This window comes from Galleria mellonella, unplaced genomic scaffold (assembly GCF_026898425.1).
Source record: "Galleria mellonella isolate WM207_F2 unplaced genomic scaffold, CSIRO_AGI_GalMel_v1 utg213, whole genome shotgun sequence".
Classification (NCBI taxonomy): domain Eukaryota; kingdom Metazoa; phylum Arthropoda; class Insecta; order Lepidoptera; family Pyralidae; genus Galleria; species Galleria mellonella.
Genome location: NW_026442039.1, coordinates 5,044,151 through 5,068,662, shown reverse-complemented (window position 1 = coordinate 5,068,662; position 24,512 = coordinate 5,044,151). Strand labels below are relative to the sequence as shown.

The window sequence follows — 24,512 nt, the reverse complement described above, 5'->3', positions numbered from 1 at the left end:
GAGAATTCCATTATTGCCTTTAATGGTCAAATCGTCGTGATGCCTCGGGTTAATTATCATATTTTAGCTAAACGAACGCGTTAATTTTTTTTTTTTTTTTATAAATCACAAGTTATAAAACGCGAAAAAAGTTACGTCTAAAAGCTAATACTCGAAGTATGGGGTTTTTCAAAAGGGGGTAAAGAGGTTTCATCGGGTGGGCCGTATGCTTGTTTGCCACCTCAGTGGTATAAAAAAAAAATGAAAAATAAATTACCTATTAATCAGTAATAATTTTTTAATGGAATTCAGAAATAAAATATAAGGCAAATGTCCACATCTGTAGATCAGTCGATAAAAAATATGCAAATATCTACGTAACCGTTCACATCACGGTTCACTCCCATAATATTGTTATATCCAGATACCATCAACATTTCAATTATTAATTGTCCACCTGTTAACTTTCCCTGCTCCCCATTTACTGCTAATTGGTCCTGAATCACTTAACACGTCTAAACAACTACTGTTGATTATTAAAACAATATGTGACATACCATCACCAAAGAGTTCGCTCTTCATAACTCCCTCGCGAGCCTTCATCAGGTTAACGTTACCTCGTAACGTATTTATTTCGCCATTGTGGGCAAGCACTCTGTAAAACAAAAATAATATATACAACTTAATTTAATAATAATATAACATAATTATATATTTATATTGTGTATTGCCTTAATGTGTTACTATAATTGTCACATATTTTCCACCACATCCGCCCTTCATACGCTTTCTGTTTTTACCCAATGGTTAGCTGGTAGAGAATGCCATATGGCATTAAGCTCGCCATTTGTACAAAATTTTATTGTGCAATAAAGAATAAATAAATAAATAAATAAATAATTTATTTATTTATTACATTACATCTACTGGATGAGCTTTACAGTCTTCCAATACGCTCACCCAGGAAATCATCAGTATCAGTACAATAACATATATAAAAAAGAAATAATATACATAAATAAATTTAATTTCTAAATTTCTGCACACAAACACCTTGTTTTACATTCGACGAAACCCCAGCAACATAATTTTTTTTTACACAACTTAGAATGGCAAGCAAGCTGACGGCCCACCTGATGGAAAGTGGTAACCGTCGCCTATAGACATGAGCAGTACCATGGACATAACAGAGTATACTGTTTCGCCCATGATACTCCCCATGCGTTGCCATTCCTGAGGACTCAGGTGTTATTCCTCTGTACCCTGTAAATTTACGCCATATCCCACCCTTCAAACCGAAACACAGCCATGCAAACACAACTGCTTCACGGTTGAAACACGAATGGGACAGAGGTACCCAAGCAATCTACTTTTGTACAAAGTCTGCCTCTGGTGAATTATATATTTATTACTAATTATAATAATTTAATCTTCTTTTTATATTATTCCATTTATTCATGTGTATTATTCCTTTTTTATATATGTTATTGTACTGATGCTTTCTTGTTCGAGCGTATTGGAAGACTGTAAAGCTCATCTAGTGGATATAAAAAATAAATAAATAATTCCTTTTGTTTATGTACATATTGTTAATATTTATAATCTGTGTCATTCTTTAAAGGGAACAATAAAGAATTTTTATTCATCCATAACTGCCAGTTTACCTGACTGGAAGTAGTAAACGAATGCCTATAGACATGAACAGTACCGGGAAAGTCACATAATACATTGATTGATGCCTATAGAATTCCTCGTGCGATGACCATCGAACTTATAACAGCTCTTTTATAATTAAAGGTAGTGTCCCATAAAAAAAAAAAACATGATTTTAGTTGCGATAAAATCAGTTATTTTGATTACAAAACTAAAATACTGGCTCGATTTTGATAAAATTTCTATGAAACCAATCTGTAAGTATATCCTTTTAGGTAAAAAAAATCCAAATCGTTTAATAGCTGACATGAGGTAACAAGCAACCTTTATCTGATCAGAAAATGCAAGTATGTAATCTAATCAAGAAATGTAGTGTATAAAAATATGCGTGTTAAAATATGTCCGAACGTGAGGTCAATGTATCGTAAGAACTCTCCAGATCATTGACGTAATTGAACATTCAGTCAATAGACTATTCAGAAGTTAACAATATAAAGAATGGCGTCAATCAAGCTCGTTCTACCTTATTACTCAATTTGCACCTATTATACAAGTAGGTATTTAAATTTTTTTATATTGTATGCAATGCAATTACAGACGTAACATAAATTGATTAAAAAAAACAATAAAGAAATAATATATGTATTAAAATTAAAAACAAATACTTTGGACTTGAACGAATTAAACAACGTTTTATTATACATACTAGCTATTATGCATATAATTTATTATCTCTATAAAATGTAATGTTGCCATATTAAAAGGAGCCTAATTTCATTTTGCAGTTTCATTATTCTTTCATACTTCGTTCATTAAAAATCCATGGTATCTTTATCAGTTAAAAATAGATTTACCTCAATGGATGTGCTCTTTCCCAGCTGGGGAAAGTGTTGGTAGAGAATCTGGTGTGGACCAACGCCAGGTAAGTGGTGAACGCCGGATTGCTTAGGTCCTTGAAGTATTCCTGCCAGCAGAAATATTATAACGTAATGTATAATTTCCGTGTTGTTTCGGCATAAAATTGGCCACCTCTTCCCTTTCTGTTGTCGCATTTATCATTGAAATAATAATAACAACAAAATGCGGCAAAAAAAAACTTATTTTTTATAAAGGACTTAAACATTTAATTAAATTGAAAATTAGTAAAAATTGTTAATGTAAGGTGTTATAAAAGGTGATTAAGAGAACTTAATGATCGAGGGATGGGCAACCGCGTCCTTCTTAAAACATCACCAAAAACCAAACTGCGGTTGATAACTCGCTTGCCAATCGTGGCAACTACTGGCAAAACCCACCAATAGGGGGAGACCTATGTTCAGCAGTGGACTGTTGACGACTGATATGATGGTATATATTATATTCATCATTTTATATATACTAGTCGATTGCTTGGGTACCTCTGTCCCATACGTGTTTTTATCGTGAAGCAGTTGTGTTTGCACAGCTGTTTCGGTTTGAAGGGCGGGATATGGCGTGAATTTACAGGGTACAGAAGAATAACACCTGAGTCCTCAGGAATGGCAACGCATGGGGGGTATCATGGGCGAAACAGTACGCTGTATGTCCATGGTACTGCTCATGTCTATAGGCGACGGTTACCACTTTCCATCAGGTGGGCCATCAGCTTGTTTGAAATTCTAAGTCGTATAAAAAAAAATATAACTTTTATGTCACACTTATTAAGTATGCATTATTTATTATTATTACCTATTCTAATAATGAATTACGTGATTCACTGTTCATCCTAAAGACTGACTGGTAGAGAATGCTACTAGCATTAAGTCCGCCTTTTGTACTATATTTTTTTTTTCATCAATAAAGTCCTATTAATTAAATAAAAATATTTTAAAAACACTTACCCATAGTTGATTCGAAGTGAGCAGTCCCTTATAGACAACGGTCTTCAGCGAGAGACTGCAAATGTAGAACCTCGCGCCGGGCACGACCAACTCGTGGGAGGCACGCTTGCGTAGCACGAACACCTGCGGACACGCGCGTACACGCACTGTTACACATCAACACAGACAACTAAGGTGAGAAGCTAAGGGATGTATCTATAGGTATATGTTTTTACATTTGGTACGTCGCTCCTCGCCCCGCCTGGCCAGTGCGCGCGACAACGATCTGAAAAAAACCTTTGGAGAGTGCCTTTCCACCTGATCCCTCTATTTCTTACACGAGTTTGAATTCGCAACACGGGAACGCCGTTGCAAATTCATACTCTTCGACTTAGGTAAACTCCTTTATAAACGGCTAGGCTCCCTCTTGGTTATTCTTACCTGGCGAGCTAGCTTCTCGTCTTCCAAATCTCCAGTAACAAACACTTGACGCATAAATGGCTCCGAGTTACGAGCCACCTGACCTGAAAGCCAGCCAAAAGAGGCCATTACTAACTTCACCAAGGGGAGTATTAACAACTTGTTTAATTAATTACAATAATACACTAATTATGGAGTAGTGTCCTATTAATATACGCTTATGGTATGAAATGAATATTCATAATGGAAAACGTCATAAATGCCATGATAATAAATATTCAATGAAATTATATTCTTATTAATATTGATCAACAATGGGAGCATTTATGACAATTTGAATTAAAAAAAAAAAAAAACTATGCATTTATCTAAGATATTTACCTTATACATTACATAAATAATTGATATTTATGCAACTTAATGTTTAACGTAAGATTCATTATTACTGGGACAAACAAATACCTAAATAGCAGTATTTTTACTATATGGCGACAAATTAAATTGATTAATGAATCCCAAGTTAATTACAATATAATCTTCTCATTAAGACTTTACGAATGAGAAATAATTACGCAATAATAACGAGCTAGACTTGATACATAGAATATGTTTTTATTTAAATTATAATTTAACAATGTTTAAGAATTATTGCATTATTTCTGCTATCGTAATAGTCCTATAGATGTCGGCCATCATAGTCATATGAACAATTTAGTTTTGACACTAAAAATTTCATAAGAATATGATGGTACGAGTTTTGGTACTTAGATACGTTAAACTCACTTATAGACCGCTCCAAAATATGTTATTCAATATCTATATTTAAATAATTTGAAAAAAGAACAAAAAAAAAGTTATTAATAAAATTATATTCTTTTTTTAAATCTGTTACGTGATATGTTCGTAATTCTTGGAAGACATAAACATCATACCGTACTATTTTGTTTTTTAGTAATTTAATTCCAACATAAGTTGGAGGCGAGAAACGAGTGAGTTTACCACACCGCATGTACCTTCAGATGTTAAATTGAACAAACCAGATGGTCAAGGATCGCATGACCGCGGCGACCCATTGATTCGAACAAGTCTCAACTACGTGTACGACCTGCAATGATAGTCGCAAACATATCGCAACACCGTCACTGTCCTTATGCACAAAGCGATAGAATAGCATGACAATCTTTGTAATGAGGATCTGGACTTGACACTGATGGGCTAACCCTTGAATGAATGGCATTGAATACAAACATAACAAATCTAATTTTTGTGTGGAACATAAAAATTTGAACAGGGTTGCCACAAACTTACAACGAAACGACATATAGGCATATACTTTTGTAATTCAACTGATATAATTATATTTTCGTTTTAATATACAGAATCTACACATAACAAGCCTTTATTTATGCATTAAAAAACCTCGAGTAATAAAAAAAACTCTTTAAACATTTCTCTACAATTTGCGTATATTATTTTTAAACCAATGAATTAATATAAAAATAAATCAAAACTTTCCTGATATTTATTTAAGTGAAATCTAAATATTTTAACTCAAATAAAAGCTTGTAATATTATAAAAGAGTTCACAAAAGGTAATATTTAAAAAACTTTGAACATTTACAATAGGAATAAGTGTACAGTTAGGGGTCAATGTCGACTGCCATTGTTCTCACCAAGAGCACCATATTACTACATGGAAGTCGTCACATATAAACTCCTACCTAGACTTCATATACGGCTTCTTATTATTAAAATTTATATAGAGCATATATGCAATTTAACATTTTTTTTTATAACATTGGGGACAAATGAGCGTGCGCTCACCTGATGGTGACTATCGTCACCTATGAGTACTATTTTACCAGAGGGAGACTTTGTACAAAAGTCGATTGCTTGGGTACCTCTGTCCCATTTGTGTTTCTACCGTGGAGCAGTTGTGTTTGCATGGCTGTGTTTCGGTTTGAAGAGTGGGATATGGCGTGTATTTACAGGGTATAGAGGAATAACACCTGAGTCCTCAGTTGTTGGGTGGTGGCATGGGGGGTATAATGGGCGAAACAGTACACTCTGTTATGTACATAGTACTGTTCCTGTCTATAGGCGACGGTTACCACTTTCCATCAGGTGGGCTGTCAGCTTGTTTGCCATTCTAAGTTGTATAAAAATAAAAAAAGTACTTGCAACCCCGGAAGAATTGCAGGTGTGCTGTAGGCTTTTTGAAATGAAATGTGCTCTTTGACAAAAGATAATTCAAATTAAACATTAGTCTATCACAATCATCATAAACTGAACAACAATCATCCAACAATGAAGGTAATGACGATACCAGTATACAAGATCAGTTAACTTACACTTTAACTATTTTTTTTTAATACGCAGGCTATATTTAAAATAAATTATGTAACGTAGTGTTTTGTAAATGTAGAAATAAAAGAAAATCAAACCGGTCAGGTGCGAGTTGAACTCACACACCGAGGGTTCCACATATAAAATGACCTTCATTTCATTTGCTCCAGAAACCTCGGACAAAGAGGGTGTGGTTCTTTCTCTCACATTTCAACCATAATTAAAAAACTACGGAGCATAAAAATAAATAAAATTATTTTTTTATTTCTTTCATATGACAATCCACTTGGACTAGTAGGTCAATTTCGAAATTTTGAGTATACCTTTTTGGACTACGCAGCAAAAAATAAAAATATATTTTTTCAATTATTTTCATCGAAATATAAACTATTCCATTCCAAATCAATAATAATAGTAGTTGCTGAGATATAACCCTCTTACGAACAGACAGACGGACGGATAAAGTAGCACCATAAGGGTTCCTTTATACCTTTTTAATACGTAACCTTAAAAATATATGATTTGTACTGATAAAATGAAAAGCTTTTTAAAATACCCCGTAAGGAATTGCGCGCTGTAGATAACAATGATACTTCCTATTGTAAATGTTCTAGAAATTAACATGTATCATATTCGCCACCATTTTACAAATTCAGTAACTTAATAAAATTTATAACCTCAACGCACACTGCACTATCACTCCCAGTTTAATCACATACAAATAAATTACTGAAATTGAATGGAGTATTAATATTTACGTACACAATATTTTCCTAGTACTATGCAGCAACCCCGTTAGTGCATGATTCAGTCCAGCCCCTACATGCAATGAACCGATCCTAAGACTAAATTATACCATCACAAAGTTGCCTCCAACTTACCGATGGTGGAATTGTTGGTGGGCACTGTCCTCCAGCAGAGGACTCGGAGACCGAGGCTCTCTGAGAGCTCTTGGAACCTTTTCTCGATGTCCTGATGGTGAAGCTTGTCCAGGAAGAAGATGCCAGTAGCGTATCGGCCAAAATCTGGCAAATCTATTTGATGAGAGTCTCTGTAAAGAGAAAACCTTTTATTAATTATTTGCTGGTAAGGACTTTTAATGGACTTCTAAATGGATAAGATAATGTAAGACGTATGTCAGTTTATTTTCTTTAAAATTTTTCTTGTTAAACATGATTTTTTTATACCACTGAGGTGACAAATAAGCATACGGTCCACCTGATGGTGAGCTGTTTGTTACCGTAGTCTATGAACGCCTGCAATACCAGGAGCATTACGCGCGCGTTGCTTCCCTGAAGAAACCTCTTTACCCTTTTTTTTGAAAAACCTCATTCTGTAATCTCCTAAAAAACTTCAACAGGGAGTTCATTTCATACTCTGGGCGTTCGTCTGAGAAAACATCTCTAAAATCGCGCCGTATCTAAACTCTAAGTTATGGGGGAGAACTCTTTGTTTATGGCGAGCTGTAAGATGATAAAAAATGGCTGTGTCATGTTAAACAATCCATCTAATTACAATCTATTGTGCAAGCGGTTGAACACGCAGAGAGAGGCAAAATCTCTCCCAAGACTTCTCTTATCAAAACAAATATTTTTCTTTGCATCAAGTATATAAAAGACAAAGCCGCAAATATATATGTAAATAAATTAATCAACTTTGTTAAACATAAAAAGGTGTTCTGTTTAATTTAGACAGTTTACACAACTAATATTTTGATCTATTCAATCGTCATTTGTTCTGGGAAATTAACCTAAATAGATACGAGATGTCAATATTTTTACTGCAATAAAACAATCATACAGTTGTGTTTGCATGGCTGTGTTTCGGTTTGAAGGACGGGATATGGCGTGAATTTACTGTTTATTACTTAATTTACTTTATTACTTTACGTGTTTGTTTTATTTCAACCGGTACATAAGTAAACAAAACTTATATTAATCTAAAGAATCGCATATAAAATGTTCTAAAATAACAGATCGATTTAATTGGCTGAAACTTTATGAAGGTATTGGGTACGTAATTATCATTTAAGTGTATAATACAATGAGGAATGAGTGATTGCTCAGAGGTTGTAGCGCTAATGCAAGTTGAGCAACCTCGGCCGTGGGTACAAATAGGATGGGTGACCACAATCCGTACTATACGCGATGGAGGCTACTTTTTATCACAGTTAGTAAATATGCCCAGGCCACACTAACGAAGTCGCGGGCGAAAGCTAGTATATGAAATATAAAGCACGTAAAGGTCAGACGGGTACGCATTGCACGCAAACGGGGAACTGAGGTGCGCGCGCAGTGACGTCACAAATCAATCTCGCAGCACTACTGACCAACAGACTCCCGCGATAGCACTGCACTCTATAATATTTACAACTAAAATTCATAAAAAATATTGTCTTCAATCGCGAATTAATAAATATAGAACTGCCATGGACAGAAATCCTGTCAAATACAAAAAAAGACTTATAATAATCGGTGCGGAAACAACGAAGAAAACTTTCGAGTTCTTGAGCTTAAAATCTAATGATACAGTGTTTTCTTTTTAATTTGCAAATACTGAAATGTTAATTATTTCTGGAACTTTAAAAACCGCACTTGTATATAAAACCTGTACGAGCGTTGGGGGATGCCCTTCAGACAAGGTCATATCCAAGAAAATCCAAACGGATGGCAACTCTTACGAGTATATACGAGAGATCACTTCGCTCCAGCTGCCGTAGGATGCACATTGCGTCACATCTATGTCTTCACTGTGCTTATAGTTTTCAACTTATAACAGGAATTCCTAATAACCATTTTCCAGAATTATTATTATTACTAAAAACGTGGGTTTGCTATCCGTGTGGTTTCACATTAATTTTGTTGTTTGCATATAAAAAATAATAAAACATGCAAATTTGGAATGGAAAACAAGCTGACAGTTCACCTGATAAAAATTCAGTAGCTGTTAGCTATAAACATGAACAGTACTGCGTGTAACAAAGAATATACTGCGATGTTCACAGCATCTCTCAAGTAATGCCATTCCTAAGTACTAAAAAAGTAAAGTAAAGTAGTTGTGTTTGCATGGCTGTGTTTCGGTTTGAAGGGTGGGATATGGCGTGAATTTACAGGGTACAGAGGAATAACACCTGAGTCTTCAAGAATGGCAACGCATGTGGGGTATCATGGGTGAAATAGTATACTCTGTTATGTCCATGGTACTGCTCATGTCTATAGGCGACGGTTACCACGTTCCATCAGGTGGGCCGTCAGCTTGTTTGCCAATCTAAGTTGTATAAAAAAACTAAGATATTCCTTTTTTATTGATGAATATACCGTGCTACCGGTATACGCTAACAGGGCACCAGTGACAGATAATAGGTGAGAACGAAAGCTACTTATTTAGCCTGTCATAGCGAACTCAACATAAATTTACCGCGATGGTTTTCAGGGGAAACCATGTGGAGATCAACCTGACTGGGTGTATTGAACACTAAGATGTTACAACTCCGAATAAGATCAGCTTTTTTGCAGCATAAACAAGAGCAGTAGAGGTGTGCCCAAGCAGAAGATTTGTACAAAGTATTCCTCTAGTAAATGACAAATTACTGTGTCTTCCCTTAAAATCTTTAAAAAATTCTTAAATATTAGGCAAAATAACAATGTGCAAAAGCTATAACATTAATGGCTGTCCCAAATTAATTCCGCAAAGTATTTTAGCCGATACCACATGCCATTAATGGAGTAATTGGAAAACCCTATACACAAATACATGGGCAATTTGGTTAGATGGTAGATACACAATAACAACCATTAAAAGGCATTCATGGGGAAAATTCCGATGGAAATTGATATATGTATATAAACTATTATAAAAATTATGTAAACACCTATAATTCAGAAGTGAATACATGGACAAACTCTCGACCGATGGGTGTGCAATCGATTCGCAATATTTGGCAGAGACTGAATTAGAAATATACAAAACAGAGAAAACCTTAAAATTTTAACAACCTTAGTTGTTGTAGTTGTTGGGGGGGGAGGGGGATTAGTGTTAGTAAAGGGGGTTAGCGGCCGTATTTTTTAATGGGTGATAGTGGAGTGGTAACTCCGTTTGCGCTATCGGTAAACATTGGCAATGCACCAGTGAGATATGATGGATGAAAGCAAGTTAGTTGGTCCATTGTGACGAATTTCATAAGTATGAACTAAAATGATTTTCAAGGTCAATCGCATCGAGGTCAACCTGATAGGGTATATTGTCAGCAATGGATCTGCTAGATCCCATTACTAAAAATCCCGTTTTTCCCTAGCGGCTCTATTAGTTGCAACATTGACCTCGATTTTCACGCGATCTCCACAGAAATCATCGTGGTTAATTTCTGATCAAATCATCACGATGGACTAACTGACCTGAGTTCATCATCAACTATTATCCTTCAGTTGATACAAATAGTACAAATCTACATAAACGTCCAGCATAAATCTTAATAATGACTATGATAAACAAAATTGAGACATCATTTGATCAAAACAAAATTTTATAGCGCCGTCTGTGACACTGAAATTTTCTTGGAATTTTCAAGAGTATTATGTTTATTACACACAGAAATAGACGATAGACCCAGTTTTTATTTCCATGAAAACAGCTCGACAGACTGATCAATATTGTTTACCTCAGGCTTTATATAAAAATAACATCTTGTCGCGTAGTTATTTTCGACTATAGACCGCGAGAAGAGTATAAACATGCTAACTCTTAATGTAAATATATTTCATGCATCAATCATAATTTAGTGCATACATAGTACATATAATGTACAGTAGGGCAGTTATAAAACAAAGTGCCTTGACAGCGTACTAAGAAGAAAATTAATTATGTCTTGAAAACAAACGGAGAACTAATGTGTCCGTGCACCTGGTAGCCATTAGACAATCAGCGTTGTTTTGGACTTTGACGCCAATGTTCTGAGTACATTATGTGAAACTATTTTAAAATATTTATGAGTTAAAACCCATAAAGATTGCGCTTTGAGAAAAATAACGATGTCAATCGATTCGAAAAATTTTGATCGCGATAAAACTAATATGGCAACACACATGGTCAACACGGGAGTAAATCCTATTGAAATCAATAGTAGTAAGTCGTGGTAAGTTTTGGAACGATTCAGATGGATATATCAGAAGTGGGGGAGAGCTGAGTATGTCAGGCGACCGGATACATAGGGTTGCCAACTGTAGGTATTGGGTAAGGTACTAGCCGAACTAGATACTGGAAGTATATCTAAATATAAAATTTCGTGCTATTTTAGAATTAGATTTAAAAAAAAATATGGCTTTTCATTTAAAATTTTAAAGTTGACCTTCAAGTTACGCTCAGTGTTATCGACAAGGTCAACACTAGGTTTTTGAAGTTCAACAATCATTGTAGAGACATTTATTTTTTATTTTTGGTATATACTTTTAGAAAATTAGCTATTCCAGTAACTTTGTTACACCTGTATATCCCAGAAATCGTTTATAATAAAAAAAAATAAATAAATAAAAAAATATGCAATTGTTAGCCCTGTGGACTACAATCACTTACAATTTACTGACATTATCCTGCACTTTGAAACCGTCTCATGTAATACGAACACGCTGATTGCACCTCGAGAAAATTATATTCTTGTCACATGCGATAAAGATTTTGTAGCCCCTAACCTTATTTTTATTTATTTATTCTGTAACCTATGATACTGACTGGGAAGGAGAAGGGATTGTTAGTAATGTACCTGTCGAAAATCTTATTTAAAAAAAAAGACTGCAAAACTTTCAACTAGTTCTTAAGTGATAACATTGATCAATGAAACATTGTAAACCTATAAACAAGTGATAAATATAATATTACGCATAATGTTATGTATAATGTTTAGAGATAGCTGTTTCTTGTAGCATAATTAGAGATAACAATAATTGTTGTTCAGTCAACCGGATTCACAATTAAACAATAAGTTCATTACCACGATGTTGGTTATTCGCTACTCGATGAAGCATATCCTAAATGAATCGTAACTCACGTAAACCCGCAGGTTTTTTAATATTATATGAACTATGATGATGGAGATTTAGTGAAACTCTCAACATAACAAATGAATTTTGCATCAGAAAGCGTCAATTATGACAAAATTAATTCGAAACTAATAGGAAAGTAAATCCTATTGACTGTAAAAATAATTATCAAAATCGATTCAGATCACTTATTTATTCGCTATTTATTGAACTTCTTAAAGAAAAATACAAATATATTGATTACACTTATAAGGCACAAAATACGGTCTTACCGCTAAAGCAATCTCTGCTAGACAATTTTTTGGTAGAGGATTAAAGAAAAAGACTGGTGAAGACATTACGTAATACATTACGTATACACAAAAAAGGACGGACAAATAAAAAACTTCTGTTGGAAAAAGAAAAATTACTCATAGTTGCATGCTTCGAGTATAAAATAAACAAACTTGAAGAATGTGTATAATTTCAAACATCCATCTTATTGCTACACTAAAAATATCCTCAATATGGGGACACTGTCACTGGTCTAAACGCACATGGAATGATCCATGTTTACAACAGTGCCGGCATGTAAAATTTGGCACTTGGCCAACCCGCCGTCCGCCAAATCTGTATAAATTCACTAGTGCTTATTATTGTATAGGACGCTGAACTTAGTGTGGACCGTAGACATGCCATTCTAATGGGTCTGGTGTACAAAAATTATGGCAACATTCGATCTGTTTGTCAGATATTTATCGGATGAAGCTCTAAAGATCGACTTTTAATAGGTCTGCTATATCGACAATATGGAATGTCAAAAAAAACAGGACTCATTTTCGTTGTCTGGGAAAATAACATGGACGATGTTGACCGTTTTGTAACCATTTTATTGTATAAACCATATATTGCTTAACAAGCATTTTAAATTTAATTTATTAATTGAAATGAAAAATCGTACTAAAGGACATTTCATGTAAAGGGTCTGTTGTGCAAATGGAGGTACCTCAGGGATCAATTCTTGGTCCTCGCTATAATTTAAATCGATTAACTTATATTTGAGACGTAGTATACATGTGGCATAGTATTGTTTGCAAATATTTCTTTGATTTCAAAGTTGATAGAGTGACTAAAAAAATTTATTATTTAAGTATTAATTTTAACAAATTATGTTATTTTCTTCTTTATTTGACTACTTAAGGAAAACTAAGTATGCGACTGTTAACATATGTGCAATATGAGGGAGAGGTTTACCAGAAGGAGACTTGTACAAAAGTCGATTGCTTGGGTACCTCTGTCCCATTCGTGTTTCAATCGTAAAGCAGTTGTGTTTGCATGGCTGTGTTTCGGTTTGAAGGGTGGGATATGGCGTGAATTTACTGGGTACGGAGGAATAACACCTGAGTCCTCAGGAATGGCAACGCATGGGGGGTATCATGGGTGAAACAGTAGAATCTGTTATGTCCATAGTACTGCTCATGTCTATAGGCGACGGTTACCACTTTCCAGCAGATGGGCCGTCAGCTTGTTTACCATTCTAAGTTGAATAAAAAAAAATATGACTTAGAATTAGACTTTTAATTAATACGTACGTTGGTGTATATTTATGTATTAATTTCTTAATATAACGTCATGAAATAAGACCAATATTTGTCCAAATGCGCTGAAATATATTTAAATAACACAGTCTGTATACGTGTATAATGTTTTTATACTATATTCAATTAAAGGTTATTGTTATTCGTCAAGAATATTGAAATTGAGCAAAGGCTTTTCATATAATTTACAGCAAAATATAAAGTTTCTGGATATAATTATAATAAGTATACCAAAGGTTTCTTCAGAAATTTTATTTTACAGCTAAATCTACCTAAAGCTTCCTGTTGATTTGGTCAATTATTTGCCAACGAATTACTCCAATAAATAAGTAAGTGTCTTGGACTGTTCATCAAAAAACATATATACTCTGTTATGTCCATGGTACTGCTCATGTCTATAGGCGACGGTTACCACTTTCCATCAGGTGGGCCGTCAGCTTGTTTGCCATTCTAAGTTGTATAAAAAAATAATTATTGCTAATACTAGCATAGCATTAAAATCACTAAAGGTAAGTTTTAGATGATGATGATGAAATGCTTCGAAATGTAGAGTAGTCAAAATCATAAGTCAATTATTATTATTTTGATGAAAATAACAATCAATTTGCCTTTGTTTCGCCAAGCATATTGGAAACAAAACCAACGTTACAAAGAGCAAGCTAATCGCCGTCTAGAGGTTTAATTTAATAGTATTGTAGTAAAGGACTTGGGATATTTAAATTACAAAGAGATTATCCGTAACCAAGAAAAAAAAAAAAACAGAAATTATGACAACATTAATATTAATTTATACATTAGATTAATTTACAAAAATTTTTGGAGCAGAGAATCTCTTTCTTCTGGGAATCGCCAAAAATACGAACAAATTACTTCAAAAGATGCCCAACTTTATAGTTCTTTCTTAATTAGATATTGGTAGTATAACAACAGAGATGATATATTTGACTTGTATGATAACAACACCATTTGATGATATATACGCCAATATTTTTTTAATGTAACACAATTTAAAAACTACACGCTCTATTAGCAGCATGGACAATAACCCCAGCGCCTTAATAGAGTTCAATAAAATCAATACAATGGATATTACATAAAGAAGTAGATATAATTACAGGTTATCACCAAATGACCAACTCGTGACCCAGTTCATCGTATTTTATTTATAAGTTGATATAGCACAAAAATAATAAAATCGTAAAAGTATTGTTGTTTCATGGAGATTTGTTCATTGACGTTTGTTGATAAATTATCGAATCAAAACTCAGAACTCTGGTAGCGTAACTATTTATTGTATCAAAAGGCATAATTTGATCAGCTTTCTTATGAAATCCAATCGTTCACACCCAGTATTGGGATATGTAGATAATTCAATACATTCTTATAATTAGTAAGCCTTACGAGAGTCTATTTAAAACTGTACTAGATAAAAACTATCTCTCTTCCAAGTTGAAGGAAAGAATATACATTTACGAAACGTCATTAAAGATGCATTAAACTTATTTATTAATAAACTTCGAAAAGAATGATTCACCTGTGTTTTATTTTATTTCTGTACTAGCAATCCGACTGATCTTCGCACGGGTAGATAGAATTTTCGAAAACTAATTACAAAGAAATTATTAAAAATTAAAAACCATTATAAAATTTAATTACAAAGAAATAACAAAATATTTCCTCTTTATAATATTAGTATAATTATACTATAAACTAATATAGATTACGTAATATCATCACAAATTTTGTAATATCTAATAATAATCATTCAAAAAGCTACTCCAATATTATTGCTGGCATAAACTTTTCGATTGAAAAGGATTATTATGATTGATTCAAAATTAATAAAGATGTCATATACAAAACACAAATACAATCGAATTGAAAAGCCGAGGATAGGCTGTAATCGATTAAAAAGTAAACAAGTCTCACTCTATTTTATTTCTTAGAAATTTGTTCATCTGAGTAATAAAATTGAACAAATAATGGAAACCCTACGAGTGAGGATAATTTTTTAATACTTTATCAGTATACTGAGATTGTAACGAATGAAGTTTATCACCACGATGTGGCGACCTACTACGCACGTACGTAAACACCTGTGAATGCGTGAATTGGGACGCATAATCCCATACAGTTGACCAAATCGATAACTTTTTGAAATGCCTCACGATTTACAGCGTTATAGACTTATACAGGTTCGCAAAGTCGACTAGATATAAAGGAATAAGTCCGTCTGTATATAATTTTGTTATAACTTACAAAAACATATAAATAAAATAAATATTAGCATATGATAACGAAATTAAGAGGATAAACCTTAAAAATTGCATGAAAATATTGTCGCTTATAACTTTTTTCTATTCAAATGCTGGCATTGCGTTGGGAAAATTTCACCTGATGCATGAGGTAGATAACTGACACTGCACGTAAGTTGATTCAAGCGAAGATTTATTGCATCAAAATCTCATAAATCATTGTGAAGGTAAGTTTAAGAATTATTGTTTGGTTGTGATAAGAGGCTGTTTTGAGTTCAAACTTTATTATGTATGAGTGTCAAGTTTTTGTACCTACAAGTAACAATTTATAATAATTTATTTTCTATTCGCAATTTGGACCAAACGGTTAACACTAGGCTCTGAGAAGCTATTTATTAATTTGTCTGAAGATGCCACGTTTAGAAATGAAACACGATCCGCAAAACGTGCGTGGACGAAATGGCAGTCGGAAATTGATGGCTAATATGGAAGGTTGTGGAACTTCTGGTAATGGTAATGGTGAGCAATCTTCAAGTGTTAGCAGTCGTGTACATACTAATGGTAGCGGAATTAAACAAAATGAAGAATACAATTTCAATGACTGGATAATATTGTAACAGATCCTTAGACTATTTCTAAAGTGAAAAAAGTGTTGTTCTCCTCTCTCCTACTTGCTGTGCCCAACAGGGTCCATAACTGAAATGTTATCTACTAATTATATTATAGAATGCAATAAGAAATAAATAAATAAATAGTTCTAATCGAATGACCACCATCAATTTACTTGTTACAATTAGTTGGGTTTAAAGTGCAAATACTACTGGTAATAAAACGATGTTATTTGTATAATTCACGTACAGAAGAAATAAACTTTCAATATTGCATGACATTCGATCCGATTACATCATGTGACACAATCACAAGATGTCATTTGAGACGACAATTATTTATGATAAAGTGGTTAATGGTTTTATTAAAATATTTAATGTATATAAAGGTACAAAGACCTTTAACATTCAGTTGTTCCAGGTCACTGCATAAAAAAAATTGGCGAAATGTTAGATCCCATTGATATTATAACTTAAAAAGTTCAACAGATTTGAATATAATATTATTAATGCTACTAACTGTTAATACTAAAGTATTATACAGACACACACAGTTAAATTAATAGTAATAATAAGGGCTACATAACATCAATTTCCTAGTCTTCAAGCTAGGATGCCCTGTGTTATGTGAAACCATGCAATAAACATAACAGGCACATTCCATAACTCAGATCCCAGCCAGTTCAAAAACGTTCGTTTCCTAATTTGGCTCGACCGGGAATCTAACCCGAGACTTCATCTACTTAAAACCCTGACCACATGCCCACCACTAAGTTATGGATGGTCGTCTTTAAATTATTTCTACATTACATAAAAATGTAATTAATTTAAATAATTACGTAATTTAAATAATTATGTGTAAATCACGTGCCAATCAACTCTGGCGACGAGACGTGTTTACAAATATGGTGTTCATTCAACAACAAATCAATCAAAATCATTCGCCCACGACTACGACTAGGCGATCGCATCATGAAATTCATTTGAGCTTCGTGTTTCGATGCCAGATTGACATAGGTGATATTTTAAAAAAAATATATGTGGGTCTCAATACTTAATAAATAAAAAAATATTACATCTATTAATTTTTAAACTTTCGCGTTGCATTTTATATGTTTTATAAGAGATGAGAATTAATGTAATCATTTAGGTAAACTATGACACACATAATTTTTTTTTGTATTTATAACACACAAAAATTATGTGTGTCTTTTTGTTTTAATGGTTTAAGATAAAATCTTTCTTTCTAGGTTTTCTTACTTTTAAAATCAACACGTACAAAGGAAAAAAAAATTATCAAAAAACACTTCAACAACAATCTTCTTTACCGCTGTCCCCTTCTATCTCACGAATACATATAATAGCGCATCTAGCCAAACGTGATTTCTATGTTTCATAGATTTCTATGCTATATTATCTAAGGGCGCTAATTCTTTGTCTTATCGCATTATTATTGTATACAAAACATTGATTGTACAGATTTCAAATGTAATCAAACTGATTATTAACACACGATAAGGTATCATTACAAGAGCCAGGGTGTTCTATCCTAGGTGTTACGGTACAGATAACATAGACACGTGTTATTCTATCCGCGATCATCCTTTCTGTTGTGATTCCCATCAAATAAATTCACCGTGTTGATAAGCTATCTATAATTAGTAGCTTTATTGATTACAGTACATTTTAAGGAAGCTAGAGCATTAAAAAGTCAATGCCATTATACGATATTTCACTTCCATGTTATTCGACATTGTACTTATTACCAAAAGAAATGCCATTTCAAAATTAAAGAAAGTAAACATTGACCTCAGGAAAAAAAAAACAATTTTTTTACTTACAAAATGACATGACGTGCAAGCAAGTACAAAATTCACACAATGTTTGAACGAATGATTTTCCAAAACCTATATTTCTGAAAGACCTTTCGTGGTAACATAGTATCAACTAGCTTTGAATTATAAACAATGATTCTAAAGTTGTGATTTGAAAAGTTTTATAGCAAACAAGCCAACGATCCACCTTATGTATCTAAAGCATGCGATTGATGACAGTTATCGTCCATAAACGTAAACGATGTCGTAGATATCAGCTATATTGTATTCTAACATGGATATTTGGTAGGTACTATGGGTGGAGCACTTAAATGTAGATTTCAATATACCATATTATTTTACTTACTATTATGTTACAATAAATAATTACTAACAGGAAACTCTTTTTTTTTAAACAAACAAGTATCTGGTGGTCTACCATGAAATGAAATTCCGAAATTTCGGGCTCAATTTCGTGTTCTTGTTCGTACCGAAATCAACCCAGTAAATGGAACATTTCGTACATCATAAATCTTATCCTAATAGTCCAGAGGAACGATATTTTTACATTTTAAATAATTTTAAACGGCATGTACTATGTAATTTTAACATCAAATTTCTGTTCCGTTCGTCTCCGAAATTTCGAAAAATATTTCATAGTAGGCCCTCTGATCATGGCAAGAAATATGGTCAAAGCCAGCTAGATCTTCATCGAGATCTAGAGAGAAATACAAGCAAAAAGTAAATGTTAGAAGTAGGTGCGATTGCAGTACAGTATTACGGTCTCATTCATCTCATAAAACGTAGGAGTATTCAATAATAAGTAAGAACTTTTGATTCGTAAGAGCTAACACGATAATACGTCTCTAGTATTAATGCAGTAATCTAGCTAGTCGTAGTTAACTAGCAAAGTCAAGGGCGTTAACTGCAATTCCTGTTTTTCCACTAAACAAATCCATTATTCATGTTAATAATTAGTATTATACCGAGACATTAATATTAACAATTTTACATAATGAAACGTACACATTATTTGAATTGGTTTCGGGTGGATTTGCGTCTAATATTATTTTTCAAGTGGAACTGAAGCCCAATAAAGTAAATTGAACTCTTACTGGGTTTCTATGGATACGTCAATTGATTTGTTGACGTAGCACCGTTATGAAAAACAGTCGACGGGCCGTGTTAAGTGCAGGGTTCCATATAACGTACAACTCTTATATAACATATCCAATTTTTCCCCAAACATCTAATATACTGTTTACACTCAGCTTACTTGTCAAGGAACAAAATAAAAAAAAAATGAACATGGAGCGTGAGGTGTGAACATTTACTAAGGTTCTTTACACTGACACTAGCTACAGAATGAATAAGGAATGAATGCAAATTCAAAACTATAGCAATGAGATGGAACACCATAGGGTTTTCGTCGATAAAAAAACAGAACTCACTAGCTTCCTCTGAGATGATGGTAAAAAATGGCGTTGATTTTAGTGCAAGTCTAGTAGCATGAGCAATGTTTCATATCTCAATTCGCTTATTTGCGGACAAGTTCGGGCGACTGAAGTGTGAACACTTGTTGTGCGCTGTCAGAATCTAATTGATTTATTATCAATAAGCTACTATATTGGAACGAGGACAGAGTAATAGTTATTAGAATCTTATGTGGTTACGAAAATTATTTAGGATGCATCAGTTCAAAAAGTAACAAACTATACAAAAAGTGCAAAGTTTAGCGTAAGACTGACAATTGCAACATCCGTATCAGTAATGATTAAATAATATTACATAAAATATATCCAAATAATCAAGAAAAAAATGTGTTATTGCGTTTCATTTGCGCATGTAGCTGAGGGAATGCGTGTTACTTTTCCTCAGAAAAAAAAATTGCAAGGCCATATCTCATATAGTACTCCATTTCATACTTTGTAAGTCCGTACAGGCTTACCGAACGAGCTTGACAGCTTTCACAAAATTTAGTACACATGAATGGACGACAAAAAATGGTAGCATTTAAAGAAGGTTGCTATATAGTGGGACACCAAAATTACGAAGTCTGTACAGAACTTAAATGGGAAAGAGGTAGTGGGTTACCGTTATGTATGAGTTGGACCATCAGCCTATTTAGCATTGTCAAAAGTAAATTAATGTTGGGATTGTGGCGACCGTCATGATAAATTTTAACAAATTATTCTATGTCACTTGAGTTCCCATTTCATTAATTGGGAACTTACAAAAACCCTATTCCTTTATAAAAGGCAGTAATACATCGACAACTCTGGTAATTGCAATTCTTTCTCCGGTCAGAACTGCAAGTCCTTAAGGGCAAGTCCATTAGTAAAGGGTATCTGTTTTATATGAAAAGTTTAAAAAACTAGTTATAAAACAATAACAGTAAGAAAAATCACTGAGTAGCGATTATCTTATCAACAATTATTTAGCGGATCAGTCACTAATCAATATTCGTATATTTAATCATAAAAATTCAATAAATATTTAATCTGACAACACACCATTTTATCACTGATTGATTACTTCAATTTTCAAACAAACAACGCTATATTTAGGCTATAAAAAGATTTAAGGATATAAAAATCAATAAATTTAAGACAACTTTAGACACACCTAAGTAGGTCAAAGTATGACAGCAAAACAACTGCAAACAAACAATCGTATGTACCGTAAATGCCTACAGTATGTATTATACATACATACTGGGTTCATCAAAAAGAGTATATCGAAGTTCCATCGGAGTCGGCACGAAGTGATCTCCCTGATGTTGCAGGCGTCCATAGACTTTAAAGAGTCTTTATCATCGGACGGGCTGTACGCTTCTTTGCCACCTTCGTGGTACCAAAAAAAAATACCATTATATAACGTTAATCAATATTTTTTTCAAGTCAACAGTCAACATTTGCGTTTAGGAAGAAAAGTTTTAATACTTTATTTATTTATTTATTTTAATGATCTAATGACATGGCATTATTCCAATCGTTTATTACTAAGTAAAACTGTGTCCATCGTGCCAAAAGTTAACGCGAATAGGCGAAATATCATTATTAGCCAATTTATTGTGGACTAAACCGTTAACCTCTCATACATTTAAAAAAAAAACATGATAATTTTAATGTTATAACAAATTTACCCATTTTTTTTTAATGGATGATAATGGAATGGTAACCCCGCCTGCGCTATCGGTATACATTGGCGGGGCACCAGTGAGAGATGATAGGTGAGGACGAAATTGGTCAGTTAGCCCACCGTGATGAATACGTCTGGATTTCAGCACGATGGTTTCCAGAGGGAATCACGAGGAGGTCGACCAGACAGGGTATATTGCTAGCGATGAGGCTACTAATCCCCATTACTAACAATCCCTTCTCCCCCCAATTACCCATATTGAACAAACGGAAATGGCTTAAGACCAAAAGTTCACGCAGTAAACACATGAAACTCCATGAAAGTGTACGATGCGCCGTGTGTACTGGCTTATCAAGGAGTATAATTTAATCCATACAGTTATCACAGCTTAAACTGTCTGAACAACAACCTGCCAAGGGCGAGGGGCGAGTACTGTAAATCGTGCGATTACATTGCCCAGTTATATACGTCGGATTGGAGTTGGCTCGTAACTCACATTGTCCACGTGTATGTTTATCTCGTGTATTTGTACTATTGTGTGTTTTATAGCGGATCATAGCGAATACTGTATTATATTAATATTTCATCAAGTAAGGATATTTTTAAAAGAAGACTTTTTTATTATTTGTTGAGTCAACAAAACCAGCTCTAGTTACAGGTTACTCAATAGTTATTATATCTCATAATGCTTATCGTTGTTTTAATTTATGTATATGTATATGTATATATATATATATATATATATATATATATTTCATATGTATTAGTTTATCCATATATATTAAAAGTAATGTTTATGTATTACGTGTGCATTTTTTATGTGTATATTATAATATTTTGCCTTAATGTGTTACTATGTATAATTGTCACATATTTTTCACCACATCTGCCCTTCATACGTTTTCTGTTTTTACCCAATGGTTAGCTGGTAGAGAATGCCATATGGCATTAAGCTCGCCATTTGTACAAAATTTTATTGTGCAATAAAGAATAAATAAATAAATATTTGTAATGCTTTAATTGAATCTGTTATTCACAATGAAGGAATATTTGGTGTAAACTCAGTGTAAAGTTTGGTAATGATGTAAGAATAAATATTCAGATGAAACTGATACTATCGTAAATTCAGTCTTTTTTACGAGATAAAGGGCAAACGAGTATGTATCTCACCTGATAGTAAGTGATTACCACCTGCAATATTAGAGTATTGCCGGCCTTTTAGGAAGGAATATGCTCATTTCTTGTACGTTTCAATGTCGTCTCTGTTCAGAAATACTGCTGCTGGGAGTTGGTTTCATAAATTGGTTGAGGCTGGAAGTAAATGTCTACAGAAACGCACGGAGGGCCGCTGCTCATTTAGGAGGTCAGGATAAAACTTAAGCTTGTGGCGGGATACGGTAACGAAATTCAGCAGCTGGTATTAATCCGAATAATTTCTCTGAACACTCCCAACGATATATGTAATAAAACACCCAGAGAGGCAACTCTAAACACAATAGATGCGAAACTTTGTAGTTTTCACGCAGGCGAAGCCGCAAGGTATAGCTAGTAATAAATAATGACTTTAGGGCACTGACGACGGTTCACACACATAATAAATATGTAATTGGCGTCGTGTCCGACTCGCAGGAAGAAGGGTACGTTTTGGCGACATTGCTGCATTCGCAAAATATATGAGTAATATAGTGAGTAGAGTTTTTCTTTTTAATGGATTGAAAATGGAACAATAACTTTATATATAATGCTTGTGGAATACCAGAGAATGAATAATGATAAATAAAACTGAGTCAGTTCAATTGGTCCATTGTAACGAATGCACCATCGTCGTAGTTGTGTAAAAAAGCATCCTTACGACTGTAATTCTAAATTATGATTACCCTAATCATGGTTCTTTAGTGAAACAGTAAAATTTCTATAAACTTAATACGCTTAATGGTTTCGCTGCAAAAACAGAGCAGATTTATGTATTTTTTTAAATTATAAATGACCTTTGACATCCCATATTAATTTTGTTAACATTGACATCTTAATTAACATTGGCATTTGGCGTTCCATTATTTCTGCCTACCCTAATGGGAGACAGGCGTGACAGATATGTATGTATGTATTATACTACTTACTAATAATAGTGAAATATTGAATCCATTCTCTATTCCTAAAATTATAATTTTGGTTTGATTTCACAGCGAAATAGAACTAAGAACCAGTGAGAATTTTAAAATGTAGTTCGTTTTTGATAGGTTAAAATTTTAATTTTAGATACATCTATTTGGGATGGCACTATAGAATAGACCATATTATATTTTTACTCCATTACTACATAATTTGAAACTCTAGCACTAATACATCTAAGTATCATATAGGTATAATCAATAAATGATTAAGGATGCATGAATATGAATACCAATCCGATAACTATACATTGGGTCCCTCTGGACAATAATGGCGGAAAGGTCATCACCCATTTCGATATCGCCCATATCGGACGGATGTTTATTTTCGAATATGTTAAAATTCTGTTAAAACCAATATTATTTCTTAGGTAACAGACTTTTAACATATTTGTTATTGAACCAATATATAGATATGGTAATTAATATATATATATATATATATATATATATATACACACACACACCCACACCTATAATGAACACTTATCATTAAAATTAGACCCTTCTATTCTATTTAGGAACAACGTATTTAGTAAAACGTGTAACAAATTAGAGTTTTAATTTTAAAGGCAATGTTAAAGAATGACTAAGTAAATACAGTTGTATTTTCGTTCCCACAACACCATTACTAAACCTTGGTATCGTGTACATAATATCAATAAAACAGTATCTAGA

At 33.4% G+C, this 24,512-nt stretch overlaps 1 protein-coding gene across 2 annotated transcripts in view; it reads right to left on the bottom strand.

Annotated features, from left to right (window-relative positions):
- Nucleotides 1-24,512, bottom strand: part of LOC113511910 (uncharacterized) — an 85,427-nt gene that overhangs the window by 42,042 nt on the left and 18,873 nt on the right. For both annotated transcript variants that reach the window (XM_052894495.1, XM_052894494.1), the window contains exons 4-8: nt 7,118-7,287; nt 3,912-3,994; nt 3,492-3,614; nt 2,487-2,596; nt 537-634 (exon numbers count right to left, since the gene is read on the bottom strand). In XM_052894495.1, coding sequence (XP_052750455.1) covers nt 537-634; nt 2,487-2,596; nt 3,492-3,614; nt 3,912-3,994; nt 7,118-7,287 — 584 coding nt within the window. The remainder of the gene's footprint in view (nt 1-536; nt 635-2,486; nt 2,597-3,491; nt 3,615-3,911; nt 3,995-7,117; nt 7,288-24,512) is intronic.